This window comes from Poecilia reticulata, linkage group LG17, assembly GCF_000633615.1.
Source record: "Poecilia reticulata strain Guanapo linkage group LG17, Guppy_female_1.0+MT, whole genome shotgun sequence".
NCBI classification, from domain to species: domain Eukaryota; kingdom Metazoa; phylum Chordata; class Actinopteri; order Cyprinodontiformes; family Poeciliidae; genus Poecilia; species Poecilia reticulata.
Genome location: NC_024347.1, coordinates 133,090 through 160,179, shown reverse-complemented (window position 1 = coordinate 160,179; position 27,090 = coordinate 133,090). Strand labels below are relative to the sequence as shown.

The window sequence follows — 27,090 nt, the reverse complement described above, 5'->3', positions numbered from 1 at the left end:
GGATGGCAAATGTGAAATGTTTTTTAAAGTCACCCTGTAATTATGCATTAAGAAATAATGTCACAACAAAAATGTGAGGACTGTTTTATGCTTCCCCACAGCAGAGAAAAGCATGAAAAAGTGTCTCAACCAGGCAAAACAGATTCAAGTGCCTGCAAGACTTCAAAGGCTTGGCTAAAAATATCCTCTCAGTCATCTCCTTGTGTAAGATGGAAATTGGATGGATATTGAACTGCCGACATTTAAGTTCAGTGGCTCTGCACTATACAGGATTTCTTTGACCATATMTCTCTAATGCATTTAAACCTAAGTCAACCTCCAAATATGTTTGCAKCTGGACTAAGACAGAGGCAGGCAAATTCTTGCCACCCCTGGTGAATGTGTGCATAGCACTTTCATTGTTGTAAAATAATTCATGYTTTAAAAAAAAGGTATAAATTCCAACACTATGACACCAAGAAAAACCTTTTTACAAAAATGCACATGGCACCACCAACTCTTTGTTAGAGATATATTTGACTTAAGGATTTTTATTTTATAGACTTCTCAATCAAACAATGAAGACATGAAGGCCGGTTTCGAWCAGCCAGTGGTCACTAAGATGAATGAGGAAGATCAATAAARATGTAGGGGGCATAGTAAGAATGATTAGRTTAATTTATGAAGATACACAGTAAATATTAATCTGATAAAATTAGTGAAATTTGTTTTTTTATTGTATTTTATTCCATTCAGAATTGCTGTTAARCTGCCCTTTCATGAGTGTTAAAGTTCTAAAGKAAATTTGACACTAAATACAGATTATCACTGGTTATTAGTAGATTAAATTAACAACCCAGGCTAAGTATATCTGGAAWGCATATATATAAAGACGCTGTGTATTGTTTAGCCATTAACAGCTATGGTGTCGATTTCTCCCTTTTCTGGATTGCAACAGGCTCTTCCTAAGTGAAAATGTACATATAAAAAGGACAAAATCAGTTAAGATATACAATGCATAAATGGATATATTGCTTAACACATAAATAGAAAGAAYTTTCAAMCACAAAAAGTCTGCCTTCCTGCATAATTTCTAATAGCAGAAATTATGCAGGAGTCAAACTCCTGGCTGACTCTGCAGGAGCCAACCAGGAGATTGACTCTTTCCCATATGAGCAGGTCGTGACTTCTGAAAAGCATCAGGAAATAAAAAAGGTGATTTACTAAGCCATTTTCATTCAGTGTAACTGCAGCGGTAAGCTATCAAGAAGCAGAAAAACATATTCCTGTGGGTTGAAAAATATAYTATGAAAAATGCTTCTTTAATTCACAGATGAAACAGGTGAACTGCTAAAAGCCAAAATAGGCTTTTGGATCCTTTATCACAAAATGTGTATAGAGCCTAAATTTCCAAAAAGAGTCCACACCTATTCTTGGAAAAAAAAAGAAAAAAAAAAAGAAACGTATGCACCTGCAGCAAAAAGGTGACATAATAAAACTCAGAAGTGGATTGTAATATAATGTAATATAATATGGAAAATGTGTCYTTAATTTMATTCCAAGAATTTTGAATCCAATCAGTTGTTATAAGAAGTCTTCAAAAGTAACTACTTTTTTAATGCACTATAAAGAATCAAATATCTTTGACATGGCATCTTTTCTTATTAAAATGTAAATAAAACCAGAAAATTGTTATTCATATCATATGGTTTTATTATCTTTCAAAAATATGCACATCACATTTTTTTTGTCAGACACAAACATTTTGATTTGATTAAAATGTGTTTAAATCTCAAGTTTTCTGGGGTATGAATATCTTTTAGTTTAACTAACTGCATGCTGCATGAACAATAAAACAGGAAACTCAGTTCAGTTAATATTTGCAAATCTGAACATCCTCCCAAGTTTCAGCAACAAATAAAGTGGAGTCCTCAAAACAAAAGCAATTAGGGTCCAAGTGTCATTCTGCTACAGTTTTAGAATTGCTATTTGTATGGTAGCAGTTAGAAACATCAGGGGCAGACGCATTWAAATATTTTTGCAGGAGCTAAATTTTGAAAAACCTGAGTTTGACTGGGCTTCATATTCTAAAACTAGATACAGAGACAGATCTGCTCCTGAAATAGCTTCACCCTGAAAACAATCTCGCTCTCTTTCTCTGTTGACGCAGTTTGCTTACATTTAAAAGATTCATTATGCATGCATTTCATGGAAAGCTCACAAAAAAAAARCATGCTAATGTTAATCACAGCCAGTCATTTGCTTGTCATTTTAGAAAACAAAACCGACTTGATTGATGCAGATTTAGTGAGAAAGTTAGCATCTGCATAAAGCTCGAGATCATCTTCGCAGGAGAAGAAAAACAGAAAATACCAACAAGGGTTTTTCTGATGCAGAGCAAAGCAGATGAGAGAAGAAAGTAGAATGTGTCCTGTTTTCTTTGTGAAGACTTAAATTGTGTTTTCATTGTTCAGACGTATTTAGAAAATGTTTATATTTGTAGCACATTWGCATGACCTACATAAGACAATTTTGCAATATGACAGTTTTACTTCAGTGAATGCTTTTCAACCCAAAAATAATCAGATGATGAGATGTATTATCCCACTATAAAAAAAACTGTAGGTGTAAAACCTTAAGTTTGCTCACTTAGTCTAAAAGAAAAAGTGGATTTTTATTTTTTTTACCAATAGCACAACAATCACACCTCAGGGTATGACAAGATCCATTATCTTTTGACCATGATCTTAAGGCAGATTTACAGATATTTTAGTCCTCATTATGATCTCTAAATACCTTATCTTTTCAGTTGCGGTATATTGTCTCTAATGTAAAAAGATACATACTTTTATTATGCATCATCACTTTTTTCCTCTCCATTTCAATTTATGAATATAAAATGTGTCTGTCAGATTAAAAGGTACCACAGTTCTAGAGGAAAATATCTGAAAAGGGAAGTAGAAAAAGAAGTTTTAAAGCTTAAAGAGCTGATCATATACTTTGAAATAGGCTTTTATCTTCTACTCAACTGCCTGCAGTTCACTTACTGTAAATCTATGACTTCAAAATAAAAGTAAGATGATGGATGAGAATGAGATTCATTAACAAATGCACTCAAAAATGTGTTATAGGTGATATCGATATTGTGATATCACTGCAGTAGTGCAGAATTCCTTGGAAACCTGGGTCTGTGCTCTAGTCTTCAAATTACATATCCCCCCATTAAAATTTCTCACCAGCTGCTCCACCATGTTTGAGATGCATCGCGAGTGAGAGAGAGAGACACACAGGATCACGTCAACAGCATCTTCCCAGACCACCTTAAAGCCTCGACTGAAGTGCATCAAAGCACTCGAAAAGAAATTAAATTGTTGCGGGGACGGTGTCTGACAGCTCATCGATAGAAAGTGGGGTGAGGGGTGAGGGATTTAAGGGAAGCAAAACACCAGCAGAAGGCAATAAGATTCTGCAATGACAAGAACGCAAGCAGTAGGGTCCCCCAGCAGATGGAGAAGAAAACAAACCTGGCTGCTACATTTCCTGGTTGCTAAGCACCACCTGGAGGTAATGAATGTGCTGCCGGCCTAAGAGGCACGAGAGACGACAGGGGGAGAGTCAAATAGTCTATTCAGAAACGCTAGAGGATGCCGCTTCACTGTGTGTCCTTGATGTGGGTCACCGCGGCCTGTAGATATGCCCATGAATATTTATGCAAGCAAACAGACTTAAACAATGATGACCAAAACAGGATATTAATGAAAAAAAGGGGGGTAGGGGGGAAGATTTTAACCTTTAGAAAAGTGGTCAGGTAACGTTGGCAAAAGATCAAAACTACCCAAGGTTTGGATCTTGCTGGAGGTTAAGGCAATTTTATCCTCTTGTGCTGCATCAGTCATAAGATGGAGTGTGTAGATTGTATACCACTCTGTAATACTTTGAATTGGATTCTTTTGTCTGGGGAAAGGTTGTTTTTTTTTTTTTTCTGTGGCAGAATCTGCAGTCGCCTAAAGGTAGAGATTWATAAAGAAAGATGACTCACCACACAACCGGTGGAATCGAGCTTTCGGTCAGATATGCAGCGAAAGTTGCGGCTGCAGCCGCCGTTGTCTTTCGAGCAATCTCTGACGGGTCCGAAAGAGTCCAGAAGGACCTCCAAAGAGTCGAACGACGAGCTGATCATCAGCTCCTCTCTGCAGAAAAGACAAGGACGGAGAAAGCGGAGGGAACGTTTGTCAGGTGGGGCATTGTTGTCAGGTACTGAGCCTGCAATCTGCTGCACATGAAGCCTGCATAGATTTGTTTCAAAAGGCAAAATATGTTCGCTTGAGAATTTATTAAAAACTTAAACTAAACTTTGCCACATTTTGTCACAAAACTAGACGTCAGTGACTTATATTGGGATTCAAAATGATAGATCAACCCAAATAAACCAATGCTTTTTATTTTATAGTACAAATTAAAGCACTACACCAGAGCGATAGCYGATCGACGACTACATGAAATGAACTCCCATCATCCATCTGGGAGAAGGAGACTAATGGTGCAAGGGCAATGTTTTTCACCTCATTCAGCCATTTTTATGTCATCAGGTGGGACATTATTACTTTTCTGACTAAGAAGTCTTTTGGAAATAGTTGGCCATAACTGCACATTTTATAATTGGGCTAATACTATTACAAGAATATTTGTTCAAATCTAAAACCTAAAAAATTCAAAAATACAATTGTGTCTCTTTAGCTTTAAGACAAAACATTATCAAGTATATAGTTATTTGCAAAATTTAAGTTGACTTTTGTTTAAGCCTCATATACGTTTTCTGGCCCAATGTATGTTAAGTTGGAGCAAAGGCTAAAATGGATCTTTGGTGAATTTTGCTAACCCCTGATTTTGCTGGAGAGTCATGTTGAAGAAGCTCTGTAGTTGCGCAACACTCCTTCCTTATGATGATTACCTGAACCGTTTTCTGAGGGCTGTTCAAAGCTTGGGATATAGTTTTATAAGCTAATCTGCCATAATTTCCCTCCAACTTTATTCATAAATTGTCTTGTGTGTTTACTTATATCCTCTCATGCCTCTAAAACCATAAGAATATATTTATTCTGTGAATAAATAACACACAGGTTTGATAATAATATTACTCAGGTAACTATATTTTTGCAAAGAAGAAAGTTTTATTTATATGCTGACAATTGGGAGAAAAAAAAACGCTGTAGGATTTCTTCCCTTTCRCACTCAAATTGATGTTATCTTACAAAACCAATTTCTCAATTTTTAATTACCTGTTGCATTGCTGTCATTTATACYGTGGGGACCTGTTGAAAGGAACATCGGCAGATGATGAAACCAACAGCAAATGTGAATACTAAATTACTGAGGAACCCTAATAATAGGCTGGGGACCTCCACAGAGAGTACAACACAATTTACCACGGCAGCCAACATAAATCATGGAGTAGATTAAAAGTTTAAATGATGACGAAGCAATGCAACATTAATTATTTGGTAAAATACCTTCATAATGAATTGGTATGTGATCTGAAGTTAATATTTCTATTCTCAGAGCGTTATCAGTCTGAACAGTGATAACAAAAATCTAAAATCAAAAGTCTGATTAAAGCTTCTTGCCAGACTTTTTTTCTTTGTCACTTCAATTCAACTTACCTTAAAAGTAGATTTCGTAAAAATAGAAAAGCATTACTATAGCTTTTTTTTTTTTTTTTGTCAATCATTAATTCCAGGTTCTGCTTAAGTGCTTTTCTTTATTCGAAAGGTCTGAGTCAGGCTTAGGTGTGACTAGTTAAACAGAAGATGTGGTTAGATAATGACTTGGCATAGGAATTGAGTATTTGTTCACATGAATTTACATCGGTTTGGATAGAATAAATTAAATCAAATGAAAACTGTTTTGTTGTATTTTTTCAGGTTATCTTTGTCTGATATGTAAATCTAAATGTAATCTAAAATATGCAAAAAAAAATCCAGAAAAAAATATGTAGGGGGTAAATATTTTTCACGGTACGTCTCCCCTTGTGTAATTTAGCCACAGAGTTCAAATAATTTAACAATATCTTGCAAAATAAGAATCTGAATATTGAATAGAACAAGAAATAAACCACAAAACAACCATTTCATTAAGTATTATACCAGAGAAAAGTTCTGCTTCAAAAGTCCAAATGTAAATTTTCTTTAAATTATTGATGTTTTCATACTAGGAGATGTTGAAGTTATTTTACAGATGCTGTATTAAAAAAATAGTTTCAAGCTAATACGTCATCAAAAAAGTGTAAAGAACACTACACGCTTTTTTTTTCTTCCGTTTTCCCAAATTGGTTGAACTCCTGTGACACCAGCTAATCAATGGAAAAAAGATCTGCGTTTGTTGTCACTTATCTCTCTGCCAGGAAGCAACAAAGTTACAAATGACAATCAAACGCATGGGAACGTGGCTCAGAAGAACAGTGAATCAGCATGTTTCAAGAAGGTGTTAACAGTGTTTTTCTGAAGCCCCTGAGGGAGAGCTGAGGAGAGCATTCATTAGATCACAGATCAGAAGGAGACGAGCTATTTACACAGCGACTTGTAGAAAGCTGCCAAATGAAAATAGCATGTTAAAAAAAACAACAACAAAAAAAAACAGATGAAAGCGTGTAAACACAACGCATCCTCACTGCAATTTCCCAACAGAGAGCTTAAAAATCTTGACATCATAAATATTCACAAAAGGAATGTTTAGAGAATAAAAAAAAGATTTGTAGGTGTGATGAAATATGATAAAAGTGCATATTTATAGACTTTTTAAGCTTCCCACATTGTGAATTTAGTTGAACTGTAAATTGTTTATGTGTTTGATATAAACACACAGCCATACAGAAATGAAATACAAAATTGTGTTATGATATGGTTACATACAGAAAGTCTCCAATATGAGTTTAAGCAAAACAAACAGAGATCATACATAAAAGATCTTGAATCGACAACTATTGATGTACAGGTCCTTCTCAAAAAATGTGCATATTGTGATAAAGTTCATTATTTTCCATAATGTAATGATAAAAATTAAACTGTCATATATTTTAGATTCATTGCTCACCAACTGAAATATTTCAGGACTTTTATTGTTTTAATACTGATGATTTCGGCATACAGTTCATGAAAACCAAAAATCCCTGTCTCAAAAAATTAGCATATCATGAAAAGGTTCTCTGAACGAGCAGTTAACCTCATCATCTGAATCAACAAAGTAACTCTAAACACCTGCAATGCAGCAGCTATCAGGAGGTTTTGGAGCCCTTCATGCTTCCATCTGCTGAAAAGCTTTATGGAGATGAAGATTTAATTTTTCAACACAACCTGGCACCTGCTCACAGTGCCAAAACCACTGGTATTACTGACCATGGTATTACTGTGCTCAATTGGMCTGCCAACTCTCCTGACCTGAACCCCATAGAGAATCTGTGGGATATTGTGAAGAGAAAGTTGAGAGACGCAAGACCCAAAACTCTGGATGAGCTTAAGGCCGCYATCGAAGCATYCTGGGCCTCCTTAACACCTCAGCAGAGCCACAGGCTGATTGCCTCCATGCCACGCCGCTTTGAAGGCTGCAAAAGGATTCCTGACCAAGTATTGAGTGCATAACTGAACATAATTATTTGAAGGTTGTCTTTTTTGGTATTTATTGGTATTTATTTTGGTATTTATTTCTTTTATTGGTCGGATGAAATATGGTAATTTTTTGAGACAGGGATTTTGGGTTTTCATGAGCTGTATGCCAAAATCATCAGTATTAAAACCATAAAAGACCTGAAATATTTCAGTTGGTTTGCAATGAATCTAAAATGTATGACWGTTTAATTTTTATCATTACATTATGGAAAATAATGAACTTTATCACAATATGCWAATTTTTTGAGAAGGACCTGTATATCATACACCAACTGCTCATTCTCTCTGTACATTGTAAAAATCATATTTCTCTTTAAATACTTTGTCTTTACACTCCACAATTTATTTGTTCAGACTTCCCCACAGTGAAGACAGATGTAAGAAATATATTAACAACAGTAAAAATAATGTATGGGCAGAATAAGACTACAAAAGGTTAAAGGTTAAATTTTCTCAATATAATTTTGAGCCATGTTTTATCCTGACGGTCACAGGAATTTATTAGGTCTTGTGTAAAAATAGGGAAAAATAAAAGTCAGATCTAGAAGTAATGGACCAAAATGAAACATTGGAAAAGCTGCACCATATGTTTCAATGAAAAAGATGTAAGATTTATTTTTTTTCTCCCCAATTGTAGCACCTCTTAAGTCTGGTTAGACACAGACTGCCGACAGAGCAGCAGGAGTCAGCCAATGCTGGGCTGCACTGTTTGAAATTGTTGGATGATGATCTGAGTTTTGTTCACATTTACACTGTTATCTGGATGAGGGCTTCACACAGAAAGTTATCTTTCTGTGAGAGCCTACTGGTGGCATAAAGGGCTAAAAACTAGGGGGGAAAAAAATCTGAAATCTTGGACATTTTCTTGTGATAAACCTTCTTACATCTAGGGCATTAAACTACATGCTGTGTTTCCTCCTCTTATTTGTAACTAGAGTTCACCTATGTGAGGTTATTACCAGCTGCCAAGCTTTGCACACATCACGTTTTAATCACATAGCTCTATTTGCTTTACTTAGAAAACTTGGAAAATATTTGTTAAATATTTAATAAATGATGAACCAGATTAATACTGCAGGAAAATGAATGTGGGTCTACCCTCCCCTGCTGTAAATATATTTTTCAAAAGAAGAATTTTTCAATTCTGCACCTCAAGAGTCACTGTTTTGCAACTTTTACATGCATTTCTAGTTTGAAAAGTCCATTCTGCATGCATTTTTCTTTGTCTTAATGAATGTATGATTATTTTAAAGCAACTGCTTTTTCACACACGTTGCGTGACGTGTCAAAAAAAATCAAATCAGTGACCATTTTAAAATATTTTCTTATATTTTAGTTTTTACGGAGGTGTTGGAACTGGCTGATATCAGTATCAGATTTCAACACTGATACATGTTTGAATAGGCGTGTCTTGTTTTTGGGCCAGCTGCCTTGGGAAAGCGATCTSAGATAAGTGCCAGATAAGATGGATGGATGACTGAATGGCTGGAATAAATCAGACTGTTTTGGAAGTAAAATTACACGACTCAGTCGAAAGCAGTTGATTCACAATCCTTTGCAAACAGAAGTTGGTGATTGTGTGTGAAGTGTATGGATGAGAGAATGAGTGCTAGTCAAATTTTATCTGAAACTGTGTTTATAAAATGAAACCGGGGGCGGGGGGCTACAAAGGTCGCCATATAAACGATCAAGTATAATTCAGTCATCGCAGTCATGGGTGTCCCCACCCTCATAGCACCGTTATGTTCGACTTCTGATAGTTTCAAACTGCAAATACAAACTCCTTCATTTCATATCTTGAGTTGTGGCTTCCTCCTTACCATCTCTGGTTTGGACATCAGTTTGAATTAGTAACACACACACAGCTGGAGTATGCAGATGAAATGTTGATGCACATATCTCAGAAATCGTTTGCATCACRCTGGTGATGTATGCCCATCAACAGGCCCACACATGTATTCTCTCTGTGTAATGAARCCATTTCTTGTTTACGTTTCACTGTGCACCACTTTGAAGACGCAACTTTCTAAATTGCCACAAAGTCACTGGGTTCAGCTTAATGAGACAAGTTCAATGACTCCAAGACTATATAAAGAAAAAATCATTGTGTCTGAAAATAATTCAGACTCGGTGAGTGACATATTTATTTAAATAAAGCTGTGCCCTTTTCCCCAGTAATGTTCAGCTCTTCCTTTTTAATAGAGAAGTTCATATTGTAACTACTCGGTAAAAAGAAAAAAANAGATAAGTGCCAGATAAGATGGATGGATGACTGAATGGCTGGAATAAATCAGACTGTTTTGGAAGTAAAATTACACGACTCAGTCGAAAGCAGTTGATTCACAATCCTTTGCAAACAGAAGTTGGTGATTGTGTGTGAAGTGTATGGATGAGAGAATGAGTGCTAGTCAAATTTTATCTGAAACTGTGTTTATAAAATGAAACCGGGGGCGGGGGGCTACAAAGGTCGCCATATAAACGATCAAGTATAATTCAGTCATCGCAGTCATGGGTGTCCCCACCCTCATAGCACCGTTATGTTCGACTTCTGATAGTTTCAAACTGCAAATACAAACTCCTTCATTTCATATCTTGAGTTGTGGCTTCCTCCTTACCATCTCTGGTTTGGACATCAGTTTGAATTAGTAACACACACACAGCTGGAGTATGCAGATGAAATGTTGATGCACATATCTCAGAAATCGTTTGCATCACRCTGGTGATGTATGCCCATCAACAGGCCCACACATGTATTCTCTCTGTGTAATGAARCCATTTCTTGTTTACGTTTCACTGTGCACCACTTTGAAGACGCAACTTTCTAAATTGCCACAAAGTCACTGGGTTCAGCTTAATGAGACAAGTTCAATGACTCCAAGACTATATAAAGAAAAAATCATTGTGTCTGAAAATAATTCAGACTCGGTGAGTGACATATTTATTTAAATAAAGCTGTGCCCTTTTCCCCAGTAATGTTCAGCTCTTCCTTTTTAATAGAGAAGTTCATATTGTAACTACTCGGTAAAAAGAAAAAAAAGAAAAAAGAAGGACAGTTCATATTTTTCTCTTTTAATTTGGCTGCCAACAGTCCAGCTCGCTGTTGAAATATCTACAAAGCATACAGCATTATCACATAGCTTTATATGTACCATCCACAATATGTCAKTCAAAACATTCACAATTGAAATCAGGAAAAATATGAGATAAAATTAGATTATATTAATCATTAGAAATACAAGATGAATATAGACTGAAGGACCAAAGGATTACACAGGGAAACATCATCATGGCACGAAGCCAAAATTATCTCAAGCTGGTTGAGTTTACTGCACCCGGATGGTCGTTCCAGTCCCCAACTTTCAATTAAACGTAGCATGTATGTGATGTGGAAAGAGAGACAAATCATGCACAGTCAGGTGACAAATGTGCAGCAGCTACGTTATGCTCTTGAGTTGTTCATAAACATCTTTAGCATTTTTTTTTTTTTTCATTTGAGGGTGGTATTCAGATTGTTGAATATTGGAAATTGGGAGTTTGAATGGATGAAGATCCCAAAAATGATCGAAACTGGTTTGAGGATTGATAAAGAATGTTATTTATTGYCTGGAATGGATTTGCACAGGAAGCTAAACTCAAGMTTGTTGGATTTTGTAAACAATGTATAAAAGCTGGTCTGAGAGGAGAGTTGGGTTACTTAAAAGTAATTGTGCTAATTTTACCAAGAAGTGTCGTCAAATATCCAGCCAAAATGATGCCTGTTGATGGTTTTAAAAACCCATATAGTCAGAGTGCAACTTCAAAAGGCGCCTATAATCAGATGCAGGTGTATGTGTGGAAATTTGAAAATCCATAGTACAACCAACCTTTATGGAGGTGATTCTTTTTTACATCTTAAACTTGAAAAACATTGACAGAATACATCAGAGTAGTTGTATGGTAAAAAAAAANTTGTTGGATTTTGTAAACAATGTATAAAAGCTGGTCTGAGAGGAGAGTTGGGTTACTTAAAAGTAATTGTGCTAATTTTACCAAGAAGTGTCGTCAAATATCCAGCCAAAATGATGCCTGTTGATGGTTTTAAAAACCCATATAGTCAGAGTGCAACTTCAAAAGGCGCCTATAATCAGATGCAGGTGTATGTGTGGAAATTTGAAAATCCATAGTACAACCAACCTTTATGGAGGTGATTCTTTTTTACATCTTAAACTTGAAAAACATTGACAGAATACATCAGAGTAGTTGTATGGTAAAAAAAAATTGGTCTGTTTTATTGAAGTGGCAACACAAACCTGCAGACCAGTGCAAAGAATYGGATTCTGCTCAAGTAATAAACAACGCAAGTTAATGATGCATTACCAAATTTATTACTAGACTATATTTGCATATACTTAGTGGAGTTATGACTTGTCCATTAATTCTGTGTGGACCAATGTAAGAAAAAAGAAAATGTGGCCTAGTTAATCCCACAGTAGATATGAGGGTTATTATGAACACTGAGTGGATTAAACCTTCCCACATCCATAGTTAAGAAATGAAGTCTATGCTAGATAGTTCTAGATTTGGTCCGACTTTGCACACTGTGTCAATTATCTGCAGGGCAAACACATTCATTTTTCCAATGAAACCTAATATGGCTGATATAATTGATATGTACAGTATGTCAACTCTATGTCTCACACTATAAAAAAAAGTCATTATGTATTATGTATTCTGTTTTTATTTAATATCTAGTTTTCAAACATCTACACATTCTGCTATTTTCTCCCAGCACTAGGACGATAACACCGAAGTGGAGAGGAGCAAAAATGTTTGTAAAAACAGAGAAAATGTTATCGACTCAAGCCTAAATTTACAGAATCTGATTAAGAGCTCTGGYTGCATTGGCGTCCTGATATGAAATTTTCTTGGGCCAACTTAACCACCCACTGGTAGAAAAGCAAAGTGGCTAAATAATTCTGTTGCTTCACTGATGTCGGCCGGGTCCAATTTAACACTGCAGTTTTGCTTTGGCTCAGTTACTGCTCTCTTTGCAGTCTAGACACAGACGCAGTCGTTGCATGCAGAGTGGATTGTCTTCGGAGTTATGAACCATTTAACAATCGAAACGCTGCTTCTGGCTTCAAATCACCAGCCAGTTCTTAGTTTTATTTTCCTTTTTTTTTCTCCCCTGCTGCTTCTCCATAATTGATTTTGTGTTTGAACTCAGAATTTTATTATCCTGTGAATTATGACCACTAAGACCTCTTCATCAACAACAGTGCGATGATTAAAACTCACAGAAACAATAATTAATAATGATAATAATAATAACAAAAAAATAGTGCAGATGAAGTTGGAATACAGAGCAGCGCAAGTCTCCTGAAAAGGGTAGCTGTCAGAGTTAACATTTACTTTACTTTATGCAGGATGACATAAAAGTATGATAATATATGTCAACATTCAAAGCCAGCAAATGTCTTTGTTACATTTGAGTGTGGTGATGACAACAAACGTTTTGCTGGAGTGTAATTAGCACTAAGATCATGAGATGCTTAATGAAACCCTTGTTCCTCCCGTTGAAGCTTCTTTTGTCTCCGTTGCTAAAGCTACAYTTAAGAAAAGTGGCATCTTTAAATGTCTCTCACCTTACGTCTACCGCATCCTCCATTACTGTCATGTCTGTCTTGCATTTGGCTGAYGGGTTGATGGCGAGCTCAGCGGGAGGGATGACGAAGCTTTTGCTCAGAGGAAGCCACATTCCTTCTCCCAGGGTGTATGTAAATCTAGAAGAAGACAGTCATAGAAGTGGGCTTTTCAAAAGAGAAAAGTACGACATGAAGGCAAAGTGAAATAAAATGTTGCTTATGCATGTATACCTTGTGGGTCTACAAGCTTTATAATCTGAAGACACACCTTTTATTGCTCTCAGTCTAGCTAAATAAAACTCTCTTTTTTTAATAATCTGCTCCTTTTTGCTTGGATAATACAAATAGTCTTGTCATAAGATCAGCACARAGACAAACCCCTACAGTGTCATAAAAGAGCAGGTGATAAATCCTTGATGCCCACGAATAATCTTTGTTACTTTTCTGCACCCGAAACACAATCAAAGCTTCCCCTCCTTAACATTGAACGCCGCACACATCTCTTTACAAAATGCAAATGGAAAGGGCAGCTACGCTGAGCTCCACAAAATCCTCCATGCATAACAATTCACAACTTCACACCGGWAGTTCAATTAACCCTTTCTTCTCTTTGTGGGGAAACRCACACAAAAAGTGGCAAATTGCTGTCACAAAACCAACCGACCAACGAGAGCAGAGTTGACAGACTCCTCTGACTCTCCATGACACATGTCAAATGTTGCATGACCTTTTCAGAGAAGACTCGACAATCTACTATAGGAGATTTGTTGTCATTTTTGAAAGTGCTAAAATTGTGTTTCTATTTTTAGGTTTCAAAAAGAAAAACATCAAATATTTGCAAAGAAGGGATGGATACATTTTTATCAACAGGGTGATGATATTTCTGGAAAAAATTTAAACACATAGCTTCCAAACTAATGGCAAGAAAAACAGAAAATTGATTACTTGTACTTTTCATGTCGTTTTCTTGTGGATATGCAATTAAATTATGCCGTGCAAGAACCGGAACATTGCTAAAATCTGAATTTGCTTTTATATCAGACCAGTAAGTCCATCAATCCATCCATCCATTTTCTGTACACCCTTGCATATTTTTAGCCTATGTCAATAAGAGTCATTGTGGAAGGTCCACAGAGTCACTGAGTGTGAATGGGAGAATGTGGCTTTTGTGCAAAAATAAAACAGAATATCTACACAAAAAATAAAGAAAATAAAAAATGGAAGTTTAAAAAATATTTCCTTCATGGGTTTGTGGCTCTTCAGCTGTAATCATTGCCACCTTACAGGCATCCAAGAAAAAAACACTTAAGGTTCAAAGTTTTTGTTTTGTTTCTACCATAGACATTAATATGGAAACAAAAATGCTAAATCATTCCTACAAATTACAAATGGTTGGCATACACAAGGGGAGATTCAATGTAAAATTTAAAAGCCACCAGAATTCATTCTTTGTATAACCAAAAACATGTTGCATTAAAAAAAAAAAAATCAGCTTTTTAAAGATGAATCTCTTAATTTCATAAATCATGTTGCAAACTTAAGTAGATTCAGAGTTATTTAATTTGCCTTTAAGCAAAATCATAATTTGCTGCGTAAAATGGTCCCTTAACAGAGGGAACCGTTTGTTTAATGGATGGAAAGCATACTAAATGTGGAACCCCGGCAAAACRGGGCCACTCAGTTTCCCCCTGAGGCACCAAAACAACAATGAATCTGTAAAAAAACAGATGCAGGGAACAAAAACATTGAATCATTTTTTATTTGTGCATCAGCTGTATCATCAACCTTTCCATTCACAGCAGCCGTAACACAGTATTTTAGAGCTTAAGTTAAACATTGCGAGCTGATTAACATGAAATGCTGCATTAGCCCTGATGAATAATGCATGCTGACTTGTGCTACAAAAGACAGGTGTTTTTTCCCCCCCACAAAATAACCATTTTCATGCTGAATACCTACATTTCAAAATTTTCAATTGGTCAATTTACATTTAATAAAAATGCACGCTTAGCATATGAAAAGGGCAGGGAAATCAGAGGACTGTGTGCACTGCCACTCAGTGCAAGACCAGAGTGATTAAACCACTACAGAAACGGAACATTTAATTACATGAAGCTAATTAATCATCTCGTTTCAAAGTTAAGATTTTAAGTGGATCAAAGTGCAACTGTTTTGGTTTTTTTATTATTTAAATAAGGCTTAATTTCAGGAGTCTCCTGTTGGAACCAAGTTTCTTAAAAGTAGTATTATTTTCATGTTACTCCTCAGGAAACAGTTGCCACATCTTATTTCACTTGCTCCTCCGGGACCGTGTTCGGCGGTGGAGCCGAGGTTCCCTGTGATGCAGGATGACGTACAAGGGTGACCACAGGATAAATTAGCTGCCACCTAACGAGCCCTGTTTCATAATGGACAACTTGGGACTTGAGCACTGCCGTACGACTTATTTGCTTCGCTCTAACAGAAACTGGAGGTGGAAAACACTAAGAGTCCTCGTGAGGAAACAGTTGTTGGGAGAAAAACATGTTTGCAGTCCTTAGAGGAACTCCCTGTGGTTATTACTGGGTGGAAGGCAAGTGTTGTGTGTCTGAACGCTTGCTCTCGGCATTTATCTTCACTGTTTGTTCTGCCTCGTTTTATTTCCTGCAATAATAATTTTGGGAAATAATAATATATGCTTAAGCAAACAAACTTATGGATGCACAGCTCATCAAAACCTGACTTTAGGTAAAGATAAAGTGCTGGATTGTTTGATCAAATGAGCCATAGATCTAAATTGGTCAAATTAGGATGGTTGTGAATAACATTTTACAAACTTTGGCTAACTCTGGATGATATGTCGACAGGGAAGGCAAACCTTTAAATTCAGCTTTGTGTCTTTGCCATCTTCTTCTATCCGTTCCTGACAAACAGTGCTAACAGTCAGAGTGGTCTAAATGAGCTGAAAAGTTAGCCCTCTCCCATACATTTTTGTTGTGATGCAATAAAAAATAATATTCAGTTTTTATTGCTGATTCGCAAAAAAATAAATAAAAATAAATAATAATGCAAAAGGTTAAAAAAAAGTTACATTCATTTTCTCTGGTTTTCCATGGTAATTAGAGCTGTTTATAAATTCACAGGCTGCATGAACCTGCAGGCTCATAACAATCATCAATAGAGAAACAGCCATAGATGTACTGCGATACGTGTTATATGATGGCAGCAAAGCAGAACGTATAATGTAGTCAGATAGAAGTAAGTTTTGTGAAGTTCTTCTTACCTGAAAATGCGATCAGAGGGTTGTTCTCCCATCACAAGATCAAAACCACGCTGGAAGATGGTGTAAGGCCAGGGACTTGCAGGAGGAAAAAATAGATCAGACACAAAGACAACAAAGAGAGGAGAGAGCAAAACTGATTATTAGAATCAAAGCTGGAGAAGTGCAAAAAAAATTTTTTTTTTTTTTTTAGAATACCCATACTTCTTGTCCAAAYTTTCCAAAATCTCAAGCCCCGCTTTTCTGTCTACCAGAGCAACATTCCTTCACAATCCATTCGCAGCGTCACAGTGTCTTATGTGTAAACCAGCAGACTGAAAATGTGTTTTGCTGCAGCTGACATAAAATGTGACTTTCGCTCATATCTATTTACCAGGGGAGTGGATAAGAGGCGATGACAGAATGAGACAGAGGAAGAAAGACGCACAGTAAAAGCGGGAGATACAGATGTAGATGGAAGCAGCAGAAGCTGGGAAAAAAAAAAAAAAGGGACAAGCGGTGAGAGTGAGAAAAACATTGTGGGAATGAGACAGATGCCAAGAGGCAGAAGTGAGAGAGGGAGAATGATAGAGATTAATGGGGAGTGGCAGCTCTGGGACTTAACAGTCTGCAAAGTGAAAGCGCAAGAAAGGGAAGTGACAGGGGCCCGATGTCGTTTGGAGCAAACTCCTTCACCACTGTAAGCAAAAAGAACATCAGTAAGGAGGGGGAGCGGCTTCCACGCCATGGGCTACGATCATTAAACATTTAAGTCACCCATGGGTGCCCACTCTGTTACACAGTGACAGGGACACAGGAATAAGACCAGAGGAACAAGAAGCAGAGATGCACAGTTGGGTGAGCTGAACGAAATTAGCAAAAAAAAAAAAAAAAACTAAATGTATAAAATAATACAAACCGTGGCATGAATATAGTCAGAACACAAAGGAAAATGTCTGGTCTGCCTGCTGGAAGTCATCGCGGTGTCAGAAATTAGCACAAGCTATTCTTTTCATTGCCACATTTATCCTACAGAGAGGTTTTAAGTGGCTCCAGAACTCAGTGGCAATCCACATAATAAAAAAAAAAGAAAGTGAGCCAAATGGGGTATTTAGTTAGTCTATTACATTTCTTAAAAGGTATCCTGTGGAGTTTACAGCCACAAGTGATTTTATTTTTACAAGTGACTCCCTTAGTGTTTCAATGCAAGTCCCTATAGGTTCTGTGTTCTTGCATAGAAGAAAATCAAAAAGAAAAAAGTCCAGTGTACTGTATGCATTTTCTTTCTTCTAATATGTGACATTTCAATAAGCAATAATTAACAATGCTGTTCAACAGTTTTGCTTATTGAACTGCAACAGACAAGTTTTCCTTATATAATAGAAATTCAAGCCTTGCCTGGGATGTCCATCAGGTGTTTAGGTGTGCGTCCGGAGCAAAATGCTTTGGTGAACCTGGAGTTCTGTTTCCCACTCCTGACGCCGTATGGCATGTGGTCACATCGCACTTTGTTTTGATTTATCAAAGCAACGTAATAAGTCTTGGTTTGATGGGGAGGATGATTCCTTTGTTGTCCCAATGTTTCGCCCTGACATGGTAATGAGCAATCGCAAATCATCGTGAGGCAATTATCGTAACTCACCCCTGATTGGGCCCCCACTCACTGCGGATGCAAAGATGTTTGTGGACCGGGTCCTTCATGTAGCCGTCGAGGCAGAGGCATTCTCCTAAAAACACAAAGGCGGTTCTTCAATCATTGTGTTCATTATAGTCAAGCCCTTTTCAAATCACCAAAAAAAATAAATAATTCCTACTGCTCCTCTTTTGTTTTACTCCAAATATGATCCTCTTGAGTCAATTAGAGCACTCATGATCATCTCTTATTCTTAATGAGGCAGTCAACATTGTTAAAAACAAAACGCTTGCAGTTTTCTTGCAGGAGCATGTGCAGTCAAATCTTTCTGTACAATGCGGCTGCTTCTCAAGGAGCTGAAAAATGGCCTGTAGCAAACATGAGCATGCAGTTCAACCAGAAATAAAATCCCAGATGGTGCCCACACTTAAAGGTAACTTATGGTTTCCTCCTCTGCTTGTACACAATGCAACCGGACCCTCGGCACACCACATGAAGGCCAATCTCTGGCAATAGTGCACAATGTTCAGCTATGTTTTAAGGAAACCTATGTGTTAGCTTGAATAAAACCACCGTTGAGATAAAAAAAAAGGCACAACAGAGCAGACAATGTTCAAAAGAACCACCCCAACACCTTTACTGAGGTTTCAGGCTAGAAGCCGAACCAGTATAGTTAAAGCTGCATGTTTATCAGGACAGGGCTGACGAGTTCTATGATGGGGTCTGCAGCCTTATGCAAAGTGTTTTATTGACTTGATTTGTTGTGTGACTGTTGCACATCTCATTTCGTAAGGTTAAAATCAACCGTTCCTGCTACGGGGCCAAAGTCCGTTATTGGAGTCGTTTCTGAGGACAGTGCAGTCAAATAGCAAGATTMTGTGTGTATGTGTTCCCTGTAGTGTGCACCCACCCACAGAAACAAGGTCTTATTTCTCCAAGATCCAAGGAAAGCTATAAGTTCATTACAATGACTGGGATCATTAAGGACTTTTTATGAACTGGGGAATATAATATTTTTAGCCAAACAGTGTTGGCAGCAACATTTATTCTGGCTGCTCAGTTAGTAAACAGGTTTCCTCCACTCTCTGCTACTTTAAATAGCATYGTAGACACTTGTTGCCTTGAAGAGGCACATGCAGCATGTTAAGAGATCCTATATGTTGCAACGTAGGGCAATGGATCAAAGTTGATTTAYGAGGTTATGTTYGCAATTGGCTCGAAGCAACGCCTTGCACAGCACTTTGTTTTTACCGTTTCCTGTCATCTACTTGTGTGTAATACACATTAGCGGAAAAGTTGCTTTCATGAGCATCATTTGAGTTYGACTGAAAAGTGTCAACGCAAGACATGAGAGCACGTTTTTAAAAAGCTTCCAAAAACGTAGGATATGATTCTGGATATATTTTCATTTACCACTTTGTCGTTTACCATCTGCTAAATGACAAAGTGGCAGCTAAGAGATGCTGCTACTCCCCCCACCCCCTTTTTCACATTACCAGAGGTATTGTGAAAATCTCAAAAGCAGTGATCTACCAAATATCACCGAGACTGAAAAGCAGCTTTACATACTAATAGCCAACAATGAAACTAATTTTTGGACATTAATTCATTCACTTGTTTAACAACTCTTGGGGACCCTAAACACACTGATGCAACAACAGAGCACAAATGTAAATAAATCACAACATGGGCATTCTGTGAGGTCTTTTGGGAAGAATTAAGAATCCAGTTTGCTCCCTATTATGCTTGATATATAGTATGTGAAGCTCCTGCGTGTATTGACCAGAATACACAATACTTTAGTGGCAATGGCTGATTATTGTAGTGGCACAGATTTAGTAGTTCTAGGCAGAAAGTGAAGGAATGACACCTGGGACCAGCACATACTGCAGTGGAATGCTTATCAAGTCCTGAAATGAAGACTTTCCTCACTGGTCTCTTGCCTATCACTTCTATACTGTGCAGACTGTGGTGCAATGAAGTTATTACAATGGTGTTGACAACACACTGATGTCTGGCACGACTCTTGCTGCATCCAAAAAGATCTAAATACATCTTTGCAATGACTAAATCTATAAAACACCAGAAAATTACACCACCAGTCAGCTGTGATGGTTTCTGAGTAGATGAAAGACTATCCTTGGTGTGTACATGGTTGAAGGAGAGAGCACAAGCAGAAGCTCGTTGGGGTTTATAATATTGTTGGTCCAAATAAAAAAACGGCTTTTTCTAACATTTAAGAAAACCAATATTAAAATGTATTCAGTTAATTATTGAGCCCAAAACGTTGCAGTAAACAATAAAGCTCTCAGCGTGATTTAAAGTTTTCTTTCTGTACATCTGACGGTTTAAGAGTGTTTGTTCCTAAGCTAATTAGCACAAATGCTAAATGCTACCTCAGWGATTTTTCTTAGAAATCTACTTAGTTGTGAGGCCTTGGACACCATTTCAGTGGAAATGTATTAGGATGTCATGCACCGCTACACATGCCTGCTGCTTAAAAACATAAACCCAGTGATTCGTTGGCAACTGCTGCTGAACCCCTTTATTTGTGACCCCATGTGGAACTGCTGGACTGGACATGGAGATCAAATGGTGCTTGTTAAAAGGGAGAGAGAGAGAGTAAAAGTCTTGAACATTCAATACCTCTCCAKTRGGACAAACAAAATATTCATGCTCTGTGTTGGTTTTGTGCTGATAAGTGAAACCTGTTAACAGAGAATAGCATCACCTTATTGTTGCGCTGTCAGCTCCCGGGAGAAAGACACTGACTTAATGTAGTGTGATTGATGGAGTCTCATTCCATGGTTTGGAAAGGTTATCCAGGGTAACATGTTTTAACATGCTATTTTCCTGCTCAATGGGAGGCAGGTGAGAGGCAGGGCCTGGGGTTTTTTTATACCCATGCTAATGGAAAGGTCAACTGTCAGTTTATGACAGAAATTCACTTTTAGTGTTTCTGCTACTTATGCTAGTGAATAAAAAGCAAGACAGTTCATTGTTCAGCCTTTTTTTTTATTCAACATTGTGGTCTTTAATAGGGAACAATTGTGCTCAAAAGAAAAACTTTTTCGCTCCTGTACTTGTGYTGTTAGAACTTTTGGTAGGTGAATAGGGGGAGGGGAGGAGAGTCCCATTCAAGATGAGTCTGCAAATAAACTTGAAAGCATGATGTCAGAAGCCTGGCATCACAGGAGCTCCATCTACAAACAGCAAGCGGAGCACTACACTTTCTGCACTTTTAGGAATCTTTTCTTTTTTCTTCCAGTGTCATTTTCCTCTCACTATGACAGCATATACCTGCTGTTTTTCTCTACCTTTTTTATGGATTTGCTACATCAGGATTTACCGCAGCAGGATACACAGTGGGGGGTAAGTAGAGGACTCTCCATTTCAAGTTCTGTTCATTCATTGACAGACAAAAAACAAATGAAGAAGTTCATATCCAGGTGAAACCTCATTATTAAATTTGTTTCAAATTATTCTGCGCTTTATGACAAACATTATTATGTAGGCTCTAGGCTTTGAGTTGTTCTTGTAATGGCTTATTTTCTGTTTACTGTTTTTATAACTCTACTATTTTCTTCCCCCATCAGGTGGTTGTATCTTCTAGAGTTTTTAATTGAAGTCTCTTGCACAGTAAGTGAGTGTGAAGAGATATATTGAGTTCAGGTGAAGATTTGGGAAACTTAGCATGCGATTAATGATTACAAGTTGATTTCATTATATCTGGGTACATCAACTGGGTATTTTAAAAGATGTGATGTCCTTACAAATTTATAGAGCCTATTTCTTTAAATGTACACCTGAAAAAAAAAAAAAGAAAATATTTTGGAAGAAATGACACAAAGGGTCTGTGCAGTAGCTACATTGTTTCAGTGAGTTTAATTTTCCATTGTTACATAASTAATGATTCTGCTACAATCACATCCTGGTGATATCTTTATCACATGTGGTGATAAAGAAGTCAGGTCGCCTAACAGCAGCTGAACTGGCACATTATATAGATGTAAAATATAATTTCTGCTTGTGCTACTCTGGTAAATGGGCATAAAGAAGGAAGTAAAAAAACAAGTAAAATATATTTGTACAGCACTTTGCAGCAATACACTGCTACAGTTTCATGCAGGAAGAGAATCTCAAAAAAATATCCAAAAAACAATTAAACAAAACAGTTTTTAAATTGGTCTTAACCGTGTACACATAGTAAGTTAAGCAAAGTTATACTGTAATAGTCAGGTGTCATAGGCAAAGAAGGTACGTTCTGTTTTCCAATTTCATAAAAACGATTTAATAGATTTCAAGCCTGCATTTAAAGACTGAGGGCAGCGGTGGCTTTAACTTGAAAGCAGGATAGATGTTCTAGAGTCGGGTCTTTCAAAACTTTGTAGGTGAGTGGGGGGAAGTTTAAAGGGATCCTAAACCCTACTGGGAGCCAGAGTGAAGAATATAAAATGAGAGAAATTTCAGAACACTTTCTAGATTGTGTTAGTCAGGCAGCAGCATAATGAATAGCTTAGAGTTATGAAAGAGATGATTTACAAAGGCTGGTAAGCAAGACAGCATTTTAAACTGAATGGCCCGGCTCTGTTTTGTAAGCACAATCAAACTGTTTATTCAAAGTTGAAATTGTCTATATAACTCCATTGCATTGGATTGATTTGAAAATACATTTCTGTGTATGAAATGGATTTGTTTGTGTTTCAAAGTGCATTAAGAGGARATCGAGCAATAACAATATCAGTGTGTTTCCCAATGTCGCTTAATAATCAGTATTGCATCTCAGATTACTGCCTCAGATAAAAGGGAAGAAGCTCAGGCTCAGTAGATGCATAACCAATAATGTTTCCATCTTCAGAGCTTTATTTAAATTTGCAACAACTGTCTCACCTTAACACTCGTCTTCTTAAAGGTTACCAAGGAACTGAAATCAGTACACAAAGCCATCCAGAAAACATTTTAGTACTGCCATCACTTACAGTATATAAAACAATCATACATATTAGCCATAAACTAAGAATTTGAGCCTTTAAGAGATATGTCGAAGAAACCTTGTCTAACTTTGTTAAAAACTAAGCCCATAATTGCAAATATAAGAGCATACACAAGCAGATGCTTTTGTTTCAAGGTCATCCTCGAGTCTTTGCATTAGGAAGGTGTGGCTAGAATTATGTTGTCATAATTTATATGTAAAAGTTGAAGTTTTTATTTGTATTTGTTGTAGAAAAGACTGCTTACAAGTCCAAATGTTAATAAAAAATATATAACAGTAATAATGGGACAATAATTAAAAATTGTGGAACCCCACATTTTAGAAAACCAAACTGATAAAGGTCACTGATCTGAAATAATCTACAGTGCTTAACAAGGATCTTAATCTATTTTACACAAAGTTTATAATATTATACTACCAAATAGTCATTTCAAAATGAGACAAAAAATGCAGTAGAGCTGGACATAATCTTGAGAATAAAGTTTAACAGTTGCAATTTTAGCAAGATACAATAATGAGAATTGTGAAGCTGCAGCTAAAAAAAAAAAATTGTCATACTTTGAGATTAACACTTCTTTATCTTATTTTTTTATTCTATGTTCCACCTTATAAAGTGCATATTTAGGCCAGTCAGGCCTGGCAAAATGCACAGATAAAAAAAAAAATCCTTGAACTCACTCTGTCATGTGGGAACTAACAACTGTGCCACAAGTCTGCGCTTCTTCATTAGTCGTTGTGTCACTTGGGCACAAAATTATTCAGCTCATCAAGCAGATGTACACAAATTGATCCATTATGCAGTCACATTAGTCTAGTCAGAATAGGATGATGTGGTAACACGTGTCTCCAAAGGCACAAAATGTCCATGTGCATTTTTTTAGAACTGCCACATGAGCTCCAGAGCAGACAGAGAGAGTAAAGGAATATGGTGTAAAGAGTCTGTGAACATCAGTACCCAAAGCACCCAGGTTTAGAGTTCTGCAAGAAGGGAAAGAGCATGCACTGAAGCATCTGCTGCCTCTTTTAATGTTGTGCACGAGTAGCACTGATATGTCACAACCCATCTCAGTTTTCATCTGTATCTCCAGCAGCAAAAGGAGGATTCCATTTAAGCCATCTTTACAATCTTCTTGAAGCCTCCACATGCTTTTACATATCTGCATGCATGTTTTAAACAATATAGAACCGCGTTCACTGAATTCAAATCTGCATTCAAGGGAAAAAAAAAAAAAATCAGTTTTGCATCTGTTTCATAAGCTAAAACAAATATCTAGCTGGATATCTAGAGGGGCATTACTGAACTCATTTCAGGCTGGAGATGATGTCAACAAATGAGGCTACAGAGCAWAGTGCTTGAAAAACTGCTTAGCAAGTGTTTGTAATGTAGAGGAGTATGCTGGGAGCTAGCTGAAGCAAATGGTCTGTCGGTGCTGCGGGTAGTAGCTATTAATGAAAGCACTCAAGGTTTCTTCATTAAAATGCACCCAGATGCTCATTGTGACTTTATGGGTAAGTGATCACTAAGTGATTATTAGAGCTAAATTACAGCAGCCATCTAATTATTCACACTAAACTTCATATCGTGTCCATTCTCACAGGAGAATTGCAAAACTGGAGTATTCCCAAACAGACTATGTATCTGATTCATGTGTGATGAGAAGAAGTGAGGGCTGTGTAGGTTACGCTGTGCTGGGAAAATTCAGGAAAGACTCCAAATGCAATGACATTTTCCTCTGCTCTAAGCTGAAAATCTTTTTCTGTACTCATTTTCCGGGTGGTACACTACCAAAGCCCTTACAAGATATCATATGAAATTGAAATGTAGCACGATGTGCCGCACAATAGTAAGATGTAAACAAATAAAGCCATTACGTTTTTTTGGGGGTTTTAATGTTTCCCACATTTCATGACTTTCTAAATTCAACTCAAGCCAAAACACTGAAGCGATGTACAGAATCAGGTACAAACAGCATGCCTGTCTGATATTTATAGCTAATACATATCTGGAGCTGTTATAAAAATCCTAATTCCAGTTTTCCAGTTTTTTTCTCCATCTAGTGAATAACAGATATGGTCTTGTCTGATTCCATGTATTGCATCAGGTTCCCTTATTGATGAAACTAAAATAGGGCTTTTTGTACCTTTCACAATAAAATTAACTTTCAATGAGAAACTGTTTGCCTGCTTCTAACTAGTGAAAACACTAGTTCATAAATTGCATGGCTTCCAAAGAAAAGTATCAAATTCATTAAGCAACACAAACATTATATTTGTGAGTTTTGTCTACATTTATCAAGAACCATGTTAAAATATTTAAAAGGCAAATTATCAAAGAATCTCAAAAGGAAACACAGAGTAAACATGCCAGCAGGAGCCAAGCTCTACAGCAAACTACTTCTTAAAATATCATCAATAGTCAGAGCAAGACATACGTTTATTGAAGAGTCAGAAATATATTTGGACAAAAAAAAGGTTGTTTTGATTAAATATGTTACTGTCAAAAAAAGAACAGAGTGTCAATGCTGGATGGGACAATCGCATTAAATACTTCTGATGAAAGGTAGTTAGTTTTACTGCACTATAAAATCATATATTAAAGAACTTTAACAATATATATAAAATCAGGCTTTGAAGCACATAACAAAATTCCTAATTATCATCAACCCAAAAGCTTAAATAATATTCTTTTAGATGGTAAGACAATGTTTTTTTTGTGCTGTACAGATTTTGTTGTTTAATTCAAAGCCAGGACTATTTTTATAAGTGAGAGAAAAAAGGTTTTTTTGTATTTATGCAAGGACCAAATTTTACTCTCCACACCTCCACAGAAATAGAAAATGTGCAAATTTCAACACCTCACTTCGAAACTGTTGCTTATTGAACAAACAAAAATAGAGATGGAGAAAAAAAGTCTAAACTCACATAAATAACGAACAAAGTAAGACTCACTGCAGTACCTGAACAGTACGAAAATGTAAATTGTGAACTATTCTGCCATATTAGCTACTATAAATAATCGATAATTTAAGAATTCAAAGAAATAATTTTTTTAAGACAGACATAGTTTGACTTGTTTAAACAACAAAAATATTTTCTTATTCTGCTTTACAGGCTTTGCTTTTTGTTGCCTCTGAACTGGGAAAATAAATACATAAAGAAAGGTGAGGAGCTTGCAAAACAACAAATGTTGAAAGTTTTCTGTTTTAATAATTACATATGCTCCACATGGCTCTTATTAAATACTGCATGTGAAATGTGACATGCTGTAGGAATTTGGCTTGGCCTTGTCAAACAATAGAGTGGAAACTAGTTTACTTGTATTGTTTTCCGTGTGTCTACATTTGTGTTTGCTGTCCACAAACTGGACCCTTGTTAAGACTATGACAGTATTGCCCTTGACTGCTTGTCACTTTACTTTTCACTTTCAGTGTTGTTTTCGTTTCCCACAAAATGTCTTCTGATGTCCCATCAATCACAGCTTATTGACATGCTGCTGCTGCTTCTCCTCATAGTTCACATGCTATTCATCATATTTCAGGCATGCCATCAAGTCTACTTATACCACTCAATCTCATTTATCAGTCATCTAACTGTAGTTTCTAAGTGTAGTTTTCTGAAACTTTCACACTGGAAAAAGAAATGCTTTTTTTTTTTTTTATTAACGTGTTATTTTTGTAAAAATCTACAACATTTGACAACACAGTCAAAGGTTATCAACGATTGATGATAAAACATACATATATGAGACACTGAACTTCAGTCTAAATTCATAGTAGAATATGTTTCCGAGAAGACAATAGGGACTATTCCAAYGAGAAACAGGAAGTTAGAAGTAGTAGCTTGTACACTATAATGGTGCTGAAGAGCAGCACTCTTGCTAAATGTTAAGCCCACATAGAACTGTTGCTAGTATCTTTCTTCTAGACTCTGCATCTGTTAAGAGTTGTTGTAAACCTTTTACA

The 27,090-nt window shown here is 36.6% G+C and overlaps 1 protein-coding gene across 1 annotated transcript in view; it reads right to left on the bottom strand.

Moving 5' to 3' along the window:
* The window catches only part of astn1 (astrotactin 1), a 369,159-nt gene that overhangs the window by 224,527 nt on the left and 117,542 nt on the right, over positions 1 to 27,090 (bottom strand). The window contains exons 8-11 of the mRNA XM_017309852.1: positions 18,145 to 18,229; positions 16,527 to 16,601; positions 13,265 to 13,402; positions 4,019 to 4,169 (exon numbers count right to left, since the gene is read on the bottom strand). Of these exons, the coding sequence (XP_017165341.1) occupies positions 4,019 to 4,169; positions 13,265 to 13,402; positions 16,527 to 16,601; positions 18,145 to 18,229 (449 nt within the window). The remainder of the gene's footprint in view (positions 1 to 4,018; positions 4,170 to 13,264; positions 13,403 to 16,526; positions 16,602 to 18,144; positions 18,230 to 27,090) is intronic.